Source organism: Musa acuminata, chromosome BXJ3-6 (assembly GCF_036884655.1).
Source record: "Musa acuminata AAA Group cultivar baxijiao chromosome BXJ3-6, Cavendish_Baxijiao_AAA, whole genome shotgun sequence".
Classification (NCBI taxonomy): Eukaryota; Viridiplantae; Streptophyta; class Magnoliopsida; order Zingiberales; family Musaceae; genus Musa; species Musa acuminata.
Genome location: NC_088354.1, coordinates 13,118,963 through 13,129,044, shown reverse-complemented (window position 1 = coordinate 13,129,044; position 10,082 = coordinate 13,118,963). Strand labels below are relative to the sequence as shown.

Genomic DNA, 10,082 nt, shown 5'->3' with positions numbered 1-10,082 from the left:
TTCGTCAATAGAATTAATGACGTAAAAAAATAAAAATAAAATTTTTCTTTTTATAAATATAAAATTCTTAATATAATTTTTAAAAAAAATATAAAGATAGAAATACTAAATGTAAGTAATTAAGAATAATAATTAGCTTGATGATACATAAGAAAGTTTGCTTCAGATAAGTCCAAACAAAGAAACAGTATATACAGAACAAGAAGATCAATGAGCAACAAACCATGAGTGAAGAGCCCAATAGCAACAGAGAAATCAACAAACACCTTAGCTGCTACTATCCTACCAATACCAAGCAAAAGGAAAAAGGAGTATACATACAGGTGAAGGTTTCTCCTGACAGCGAAACAAACCCTAACTCACTACATCCTCTCCGGACTTATCAAGCGCAAGCCTCTCTCCTCGGCGCCAGCGCGAACAGAGCCTCAAGGTCCGGCGGGTGGAAGTAACCATTCCTGGGCGGACCCCGCAGCTTCCCGAGGGTCCCCGCGGCGGTGGGACACCTCTTCTTCTTCCTCGGCGGCGGAGGGCAACGGATCGCCGCCGGGATCCGGCAGTCCCCTCGCTTGGGGGTCTCCCACCCTCCCATGTCTCCCTTCTCCTCGCGCATCTCCATGGCAAGCCCTCTTCTCGTTTTCAAACGATCGCGAGGAGGGAACGGCAAAGATGAGACACACGGGATTCCTATATATAAGAATGGACGGTGACTGATTTGTTTTGGAAGCTCCTCTCGCGATTGGCTGTGATGGCGGGAACCGCCGGTTGAGTTGCGATAAGGCGGGAAACTCGATCGCACATCTCTCCTGTATTGTTCGTATGTTGTACTTCTTTACGAGCATGGCAGCACTGATTTGGTCGGTGAGTATGGGTCCGTGCACGTAGTAATGTTGGTCGGTGAGCCTGGTTACATGTACCTCGTAACATGACATGCATATGTGTACGTGTATTATTATCGCAATGCAACCTTGGATACCTTTGCGATTGATGAGGAACTCGTACCAATCAATCATAATGTTCGCATGTTTTGTCGTTCTTTTTGACGCACTTCACGTCAAAGCCACTGATACTTGTGTAGCATGTAATAGAGTTTGCAACAGACGCAGCTAACAAGCTGTATTCAATCGATACTTAATACCAAATGCAGTCTTATGCAGGCTTAAACATTCAACTACATCGATCGTCGTCTTCCTTGAACAGACCGGTAATCAAAATCCACAGAGATATAGAAGATATCATGCTTTGCTGGGTTCTCAGTAGCTGTAGTTCTTGACGTACATCCCCTCTTTAGCTTCTGCAGCTTCGCCCTCGGCTGAGTACTTCCCGAGCTGAGCGAGCGAGTTGGCCTTGGCCCGGACTAGGAGCACATCCTGCGCAGCCTTCACGTTCTCCGGTCTTCCTCCCCATGTCTTCAGGCAGGTGTTCTGCAGAGCTCTCGCGTAAGAGAAGGAGACGTGCCATGGGTTGGGGCTCTGGTTCATGGCATTCAGGTTCAGGGTTGCCTCCACTTCCGACTGTCCACCGGAGAGGAACTGTTCGCAAAAACATTTACAGGTGAATGGGCATCAATCATCACCTCTATGAGAGAAGCGAACAAGATGATCATGGTGGTGCTGCGTACCATAATGCCAGGAACAGCAGATGGGACTCTTCTGTGCAGGAGCTTCAGGGTGTAGTCGGCGACCTGCTCCGGTGTGGCCTTCTCTTTGCACTCGGCGCCGGGGGTGACCATGCTTGGCTTGAGGAGGATACCTTCGAACATGACGTTGTTCTCGGCCAAGTAAAAGAAGACCTCAGCCCAAACTTTCTGTGCGACCTCAAACGTCCTATCGATCCCGTGCTCTCCGTCGAGCAGTATCTCAGGCTCCACAATTGGAACCAGGCCATTGTCCTGCAAACAAAACGAGAAGATTAGTCGAGGCTGCTTTCTGCTCGTAGCGTGCGCATACTGAAAGGAATTGTATTCACTGATCCTATAATGATGAAAGAATGGAAGTGAAGGAGATGTACTTGAGCAATGGCAGCGTATCGAGCCAGACCCCAAGCAGCTTCCTTCACTGCGAGAGCTGATGGGCCGTTTGGAATGCTGACCACTGTACGCCTGCAACAAGCCGGACATAAGCATGGCCTCCAAACATGCACACAATTAAATTCCAGGATGCAACAGTGTATCTTACCATTTAGCAAAGCGAGCTCCCTGTTGATAGTATGCTGCACATCGCGACGCGAGGCCATCCAATCCTTGGCACCATGATTCATCATTTGAGCCAGTAAGTGGCACCAGACCCTGATAACACAAACAGGATGGAAGTAGAACACAATCCTAGATGTGAGTAAAACAATATGACAATTCCATACGTGTTGCCAAAGATCGAGTGCTCACCTTGTCAACTTTGATCCCTGGCGCTATCTTTTGTTCAACAAGAACATCGACCATCTTCTTACCATCCGTAGTTGACTGGTAGAGAGTTTCCTCGAACAGGATTGCCCCAGAGATGTACTGGCCCAGACCAGGAGCTGAGACAAGGAGGGTCCTGTAAGCTTGTCGGTTTGCCTCTGTGTTCTCCAGCCCAATTGATGCGAGTCTTTTGCCGCAGGTGGCGTTGGATTCATCCATGGCGAGTATCCCCCTCCCTGGCGACGCGATAGTTTTCTGCATGTAGCATTCGGTACTTCAGATCGTGAAGGGTGCTCAATCTTGATTTTAATACCGAACATAGAACATAGTAGGTGGCGTTACCGCGGTCTTGACGAGCTCGTCGGAGTAGGCGCCGGCGCGGACGGTGAAGGAGACTGCCACCGGTTGAGGGTTGGAGGATTTGCGCCCAGCTGCGTGCCATTCTGACCTCTTGGGTAGGAAAGAGGACTTGAGGAGAGTAGCTGAGGCCATCTGTAGAGTGACCTGGTGTCGGCCCTGAGCGGTAGCTCTCCCTGAACACAGAGTTCTCTCTCTTGAAGGGTTGAGGGGAATGGTGTGTATAGTTTAAATGAAGGTGGTGAGCAAATGGAGGGAGGATAGGATAGGAGTTGTGAGGTGGAGACTGGCTTTAGGATATGAATGGTGGATGCAGTGGGTGATAAGAGAGGCTACAGTAGCTAACCAGCCGCCTCTAGTTCTTGCATTGTTTTCTTGGAGGCATTTGCTTTGTCTCTTAGTCTCATGCTTTTGGTCTACCTTATCATGCTCTCCTGTTCATACAAATTCTATGGTCACTGATCAGCTTTCGATTTCCTGAAATCTAATGGCCCAGAGATGTCCTCATTGTTCCCGTGGCAGAACACCACTGTTCTAAGTGTTTTCCTACCTTCTTCTCTTCCCCTTGAAGAGCCAAAGAGACTGATTGGGAACCAGTATCAGATTTGTGGCAATGATTTGATGAGTACTGATCCATGAAGAAGATGCAAATCTCAAGCAAATACTTACAATTATCTATGCAATTTCATCCTCACCAACACAATTTTGTTGTGCAGAATCAATCATTAGAACCATCAAACACACTGCAGCAGAACTTAATTTTATGCCATTGTCAAGTGCCCAACTTGCAAAGAAAGTAGAAACACATGCAGAAACTGGTCCTTAATTATACCATATATATAATTCATTTTGTGTCAGATCATAAAAGTAACTCGCAAAATTTGAGATACTGCTGTGACAAAAAAACAGACAGAGTATACAAATGTGTATTCTTATAAAGGAAGCAGAAAGACATCGAGATGGCGTCATGCCTAACCGGATCCGGGCCCAATCCAAGTAATGGATAGGAAATTGGATCCGTTAAGCCGCTTACCAAATATGGAAACTGATGCCTTCTTTTACTTGGAGCTCATATGTGCATGCTGGTGGCAACCATGGAGCAGTATCAGCTTTAGTCCTTTGACGGCCTCAGCCGCTCTGCCGACTTTTCTCACAGGCGGATGATGTTGGTGGCGGAAACATTTCTCGAACATGCCTACATCATCCGAGCAACACCAAGTTGATCCCCTCGGACTGCTGTTCGGCCAGAGAAACCTCTTCGAGAATGGATTCACGAGGCTCTCACGGAATTCCTTCGGTGTCTCGCATGGCAACCCCTGCAACCAGAGCAAAACCGAGTCTCAGCTGCGGAAAACATTCGCTCGAGAGAACAGGGAGCTCCATTCACCTCTGCCATGGCTTTGATCTTTAGCGTGATGCTGTTGGATAAGAGGACGAGTTGTCCATCTCTTTTGGCTTTCTTGAACGAGAGTGCACAGTCCAGGATGTGGTCCTCTGCACTGGGGGAATCAATCTCGGGTAGGGATAGTGTTCGAGATGAGACAGGGGGAGCCGGTGCCACTGTCATTGTCTCAGCTGAGCTCTGAACATGAATCCACCAATTTGTCTTCACCATGCACCTTTCTATCCACTGCAGCGCTTTGGATGCCAACAACTTCGTGGAACTTCCGAAAAGGCTCTCGCGCCGCTTCAGGCAGTCGAGTTCCCTGATGACTGAAAAGTAGGGAGCAACAGAGGAACTTGAGCAGCTTAAAGATGTTACATTGGAACAAGGGAGGAATGGAGCCGACATACCAAGTCTTGGAACGATGAGGTGAGTCCCTTTTAGGCCTTCAAGAAGATGCAAAGACCTCCTTGATTCTTCATCTAGGAAACAGTCTGCGTCGACCACGACGTTCCATATCTTCCTGGCTTCTGCTTTATGGAGCACTGCGCCCATAGATCGTCTCTGCGAGGAAAATGGACTCGGTCGAACACTTGACTGACAAACCGACGGAAGAACTAAGAACGCTTACTAAAATCTTACAGGAGAGCAATCGGATTCGCACTTTACACTCACATCATCTTTGATTGAGGCGCAGTTACAGGCAGAAGATTTGCTTTCCGAGGCGGAATTTTCTAGCACAGGCTGAAATGGAATCCTTTCAACTCTTTTCTTCGCAATCGCCTCCTCAGTTCTAGTTTGGCTACTGAATGAGAATTCCTTCTTGTCTGAAGGAAGTGCACCGTCATTATCTCCGGCCTTCGCAAGATTTCCACCTACCACTCTTCTTGATTTCATATCTTTACAGGATTCTGGTGTCCGGTTGACTTCGTCACTGTAGAGCAATTCTTCTGACACATCTGAAGAATCTCTGATGATGCTTGAATCCGACATCTTCTTCAAGTTCGCTGCAGAAGTAATCGATTTCAAGATTTTGTGATCTGAACCAGAAGTTACATCTCCCTTGCTACTGCTTACGGAACTCTCAGAGGTGGGTTTTCTAGTCCTCAAGTCACTCAGTACTTCATGCTTCCAGTTCTCCTTGTCAGCAGAGCAAGCAGTATTTGCCTCAGCATCAGAATGTTCTGCGACACATGCAGAGTTTTGCAGGACTCTGTAGCTCCTCTTGGTCTTCTGGCAGCCTGACATTGGAGTCGCATTCTCCTTATCTGAAGCAAAACATTCCTCTCGATCTGGCTCATTTTCACCCAGATTGTCGAATAATACCCTGCATAGTCTTCCCTCACTCTTGGCTTGTTCACAGGCAGTGTAGTTGTCTTTTCCAGTGCCTTCTTGGACGTCGGTATCTGCTCTCGCTTCTCCAAGTCTCTCCGTTCTCCTTGCCGTGAGGGTCCGAAGGAAGCCAACGGACATTGATTTGCTCCTCAATGACAAGAGGCTCGATGGCATGCTCCTCGCCTCGGACCTTTCCGGGCTCAGATGCTCCCTCCTCTCGGATGGTTGCTTAGTAGCAGGTGAAACCTTAGTACTCGAATTCTCCACGGTGGTTGGCATCAAAGGCGCATCACATTCCAGCATCGGCACTGGAGAAAAGAAGCACGAGTTCTCCGCTTCCGGTAGTGGGCTGTGCTGCTCCTGTTCCACTGGCAGAGACGACAGATTGATAGATTCCAGCAAAGGCGGTGCCGAAGGGATCACGGCAGCCAACGGATCCTTGGTGTTACTCGTCAAGTCTCCAGAATCGTCCTGCAAGATGGGGACTTAAGCAAACAGTTGTGTGGACAGCGAAGAAACCAATCAAATAGGAAGGAACAGATCGCAAAACCTGATTTGTTTCTTCCTTGCCCTCAGCCAGTGTCTCCAATAGGTTCTCCATCTCAAGCGCGCGGCTCGATGAGACCCATTCAAGCCTGTAAACCCTCGTCGAGGCGCCGAGCCTCAGAGTGTCGCCATCCACCATGTCGACGGCCACGTTGGGCGGGATCTTGGTCCCCGAAACCCAAGTCCCATGAACTGCATACAAAAGCGAGTCAAATCAACGAACAACGACGAGAAGAAAAGACCGGGGTTGCAGAAGGAGAACGCACCAGAGGAGAGATCGGTGACGGAAAGCTTCCGTCGGAGGGGCACTAGGCGGGCGGCGACGTGGAAGCGGCTGATGCTGGGGTGGTCGACGACGACGTGGCAATCCGGATGCCGACCGAAGAGGACCACTTGCCCGTCGTCGTCTTCTCGTCCTCCACGGCTGGGACGGACGGCGTCGTCGCCGGTCGTCGGCGGCGGCGACGGAGGAGGGGAGACGTTGAGGAAGATGCGCTTAAGAATGGTGTCATTCTTGAGTACGGAGAGGACAGCGATCTTGATCTCCTCCTCCTCCTCCGACGATTCCAATCTCTCCTCCATTAGGGATTCTTTCTTTCTTGGGTTTTACTCGTTTCTATATATATATAAAAGGAAATATAAATGAGATTGGGATATGAAAGGAAGGAAGAAGACCGTTGGCTGCGTCTGCAACGGCTACGTGGGTCAGAATTTTAATTTTGTTCTTCAAATTTCAAAATGGCATTTCATTTTATCGGAAAACACTAATTTCACCGGGCTCGCCTGCGGGTCCGGTGACCGCCGGGGCCCACTATGAAACCATAGAACAGGTAAGTAAGCGACACGTACTTACCGCACCGTGTAGCCTGACGGGCCCTACAGAGGAAGAGGTCAAGCGCAGGTGTAGGATGGATGGGCCCCACGTTCCCGAGTTGGGGTGCGAGACCACCATCCTTGATTGGGTCTGGGCCTGATGGGCCCGGGCCCCACGTTCCCGAGTTGGGGTGCGAGAGCCACCATCCTTGATTGGGCCTGGTCCTGGGCCTGGGCCTTGATCCCTTGGTAGGTACAATTCGCTATTATAACTTCTCGGGATCTATGCTCTCCCAATTCCCTCTTCCAAACACGTTTTCTATCCATATTAGGTCTCAAATCTAAATTCGATTTTAATAAGTCCAGATTGACACGTGACAGTCCGGTAAGATCCAATCAAGATCCATGTCATGTACAGGAATATTCTAAAAATGGAAAGAAAAAAAATCTCACAAAAGATTCCTCTTCGTTAATTCAATATAAAAATATTAACTTAAGCATGAGAATCGAAGTCAGTACTGTCTATTAAGATTGTCGTACTCTTGTCGATTATTGCTTGAGAGAGATCAAAAAATACATTTGATATCGATTATTCATATAGATAAACTGCAAAACATGCAGTCGAGTGCACTTTAATTCTCGGAGCATCCGAGTCTGTCTTCCGGTCATATCAGATGTCCAGACCATCAAATATATTATATTTTTTTTTACTTTGATAATTCGATGGCTAGACCTGTAATGTTGTCTAATCAACGACAGCAGCATTATGGACTATTGAGACCAATCAAGCACAGACATCCGAACACAATTTGCCCACGACACGTCCGAGATTGAATTATTGCATACAAAGAAATTATTAGCCGTGTTGGTGATAGCAAAATAGTTTGGGACTCAGCACATCATAGAGAGAGAGAGAGAGAGAAGAGAGTTTGGGCCTCGGCACAACATAAAGAGATAGAGAGAGAGAGAGAAAAGACTGACTTATTTCACACACAAAAATGATTAGCTCAGTTGGTGATAGCAAAAGAGTTTGGGACTCTGGACAACATAGCGAGATAGAGAGAGAAAAGACTGAATTATTGCACATAAAAAATGATTAGCTCTGTTGGGTGATAGCAAAAGAGTTTGAGACTCAGCACAACATAGAGGAGAGAGAGAGAGAGAGAGAGAGAGAGAAGGCTGAAGTATCGCACACAAAGAAATGATTAGCTCTGTTAGTGATAGCAAAAGAGTTTGGGACTATGCACAGCATAGAGAGAGAGAAAGAGAGAGAGAGAGAAGGCTGAAGATTTCTTTGTGTGCAATAATTCAGTCTTCTCTCTCTCTCTCTCTCTCTCTCTCTCTATATGTATATATATATATATATACATATAGAGAGAGAGAGAGAAGACCGAATTATTGCTCTCTCTCTCTCTGTGTGTTGGTGATAGCAAAAGAGTTTGGGACTATGCACAACATAGAGAGAGAGAGAGAGAGAGAGAGAGAGAGAGCTAATCATTTCTTTGTGTGCAATAATTCAGTCTTCTCTCTCTCTCTCTCTCTCTCTCTCTCTCTCTCTCTATATATATATATATATATATATATATATATATATAGAGAGAGAGAGAGAGAGAGAGAGAGAGAGAGAGAAAGTGGTAGACAGTTGAATAATCGAAAAAGTAGTGTCAAACTTTATCTTGCTTTATTTGTATTTTCAATGATACACTTAAAGCCCAATTCACATTTCTTTTCTTACGGCTGTAGTCAAAGTCATAAAATCCGAACCGAATCTATACAAAGTCGAGAATTAGATCCTCGATCGACTTGATTTCCTAATTGTTATATACAGTGTGAACTTTAAAAAGATCGAAATGCACTTAATTTATTTTTACACTTTTTTTTGAAGAAAATCGATTTTTATTATAAGAATGAAAGAGAATAAACTATTTTATATTTGTTATTTTAAAATTTATATATATACAATAATAATAATAACTATTAGTTCATCTTTACCCCCATTACGTTCGTTGGAAGGTTACTTCTTATTAGTAAGAGAATGAACTATAACATTATGTCTTTCTCGTGATCTAACTTATTAGTCAAATTCTTTTATATTTTGTTACTCGGCAAATTTTCTAAAAAAAATCTCAAGTTTTTATCCTTTTTTTCCTCATGTATATTATTTTTTATGCTTTATTTTCATAAAATATTTTTTATTTTTATATAAAAAATATTATCCATGCCTCCACTCCATTGGTCGTCGGCCATTGCCCTACCCTCACTTTTTATCATTGCTTGTCACTTTTGCTATCACAAGATTCTCATTATCATTGAGTAGGTGACACAATTATAATTGATGCCTTTGTTCCTCCTTCCCCTACTCATCGGTCACAATAGAAGCCATGGCTTGGGCAACAAAACTTGATCGGGTCCTCAGGGTGACAACGAGCATAATAGAATAGAAATAGCTATGATAAGATTGAGACGATGATCAACAGGATAGAGACAAGGATAATATCATCTTTTATAAAATAAAAAATATTATGCGAGAATTAAAGAAAAAGATGCTTTACTAGAAAAAAAAGAATAAATTAGAACCGAAGATCTTTTAAGAAAATTTATTTATACATTATTATTATTATTATTATTATTATTATTATTATTATTATTATTATATTTTTAATATAAAATATACCAAATGCAATGACTCGACCAGTCTAGTCTCCACCATCGTAGATAGTTATAATATGAAGCAGACGAGTGTAATATTTGAAATTAGTGTCAAACAAGCATTTAAAATCTTGACTTCTTGCCATAATTATATATATATGCATCAAGATTGACGATCAAACCTCCCAAGACACAAGGCACTGACTTGATCATCATTAGTTTATCTCCATTGCCATCCTCTCTCTCTCTCTCTCTCTCTCTCTCTCTCTCTCTATATATATATATATATATATATATATATATATATATATATATATATATAGGGCTGGAAAACATCACAAGGATAGACTTGGGTTCATTCATTCTTATATTATTATATTATATCATCATATCAGGTCAGCTACTTTGACGGGGTCAAAAATCCACGTTGGTGTCACAGAAAACTAAGGATTCGCCGGCAGTAGGAGATCTTCGGAAGATGCCCCTATCACCGTCTTCCACATCCGATGAAAGCTCAACTCAGTGGGGTGGAGTCAGTGGGAGTGTGACGTGCGACTGCATTATCTTGAAATCTAAAGGAGACTTGCACCAGAAGCCTAATCA

General features: G+C 44.7%; 2 protein-coding genes across 2 annotated transcripts; both read right to left on the bottom strand.

The window, feature by feature from the left end:
* Window positions 1-1,104: 1,104 nt before the first annotated feature.
* LOC103988094 (fructose-bisphosphate aldolase, chloroplastic) lies at window positions 1,105-3,076 on the bottom strand. The gene is made up of 6 exons (XM_009406615.3): window positions 2,738-3,076; window positions 2,381-2,650; window positions 2,175-2,284; window positions 2,008-2,098; window positions 1,619-1,888; window positions 1,105-1,529 (listed from the first exon to the last, which is right to left on the bottom strand). The coding sequence occupies exons 1-6, from the start codon at window positions 2,885-2,887 to the stop codon at window positions 1,251-1,253; spliced, it is 1,170 nt and encodes a 389-aa protein (XP_009404890.2). The 5' UTR covers window positions 2,888-3,076; the 3' UTR covers window positions 1,105-1,250.
* A 109-nt stretch (window positions 3,077-3,185) lies between these two features.
* On the bottom strand, window positions 3,186-6,599 carry LOC135641203 (FHA domain-containing protein PS1-like). The gene is made up of 6 exons (XM_065156400.1): window positions 6,284-6,599; window positions 6,022-6,209; window positions 4,812-5,942; window positions 4,547-4,700; window positions 4,140-4,465; window positions 3,186-4,068 (listed from the first exon to the last, which is right to left on the bottom strand). The coding sequence occupies exons 1-6, from the start codon at window positions 6,597-6,599 to the stop codon at window positions 3,811-3,813; spliced, it is 2,373 nt and encodes a 790-aa protein (XP_065012472.1). The 3' UTR covers window positions 3,186-3,810.
* Between the last annotated feature and the right edge of the window lie 3,483 nt (window positions 6,600-10,082).

Excerpts from the sequence above, each read along its gene's own strand:
- LOC135641203 (XM_065156400.1), bottom strand. The coding sequence starts at position 6,599 with ATGGAGGAGAGATTGGAATCGTCGGAGGAGGAGGAGGAGATCAAGATC. Across the intron at positions 4,466-4,546 it reads CCTCATCGTTCCAAGACTTG|TCATCAGGGAACTCGACTGC; the intron begins GTATGTCGGCTC and ends CCTACTTTTCAG. Across the intron at positions 4,069-4,139 it reads AGATCAAAGCCATGGCAGAG|GGGTTGCCATGCGAGACACC; the intron begins GTGAATGGAGCT and ends CTCTGGTTGCAG.
- LOC103988094 (XM_009406615.3), bottom strand. The coding sequence starts at position 2,887 with ATGGCCTCAGCTACTCTCCTCAAGTCCTCTTTCCTACCCAAGAGGTCA. Across the intron at positions 2,651-2,737 it reads ACGAGCTCGTCAAGACCGCG|AAAACTATCGCGTCGCCAGG; the intron begins GTAACGCCACCT and ends TGCTACATGCAG. Across the intron at positions 2,285-2,380 it reads CAGGGATCAAAGTTGACAAG|GGTCTGGTGCCACTTACTGG; the intron begins GTGAGCACTCGA and ends TTGTGTTATCAG.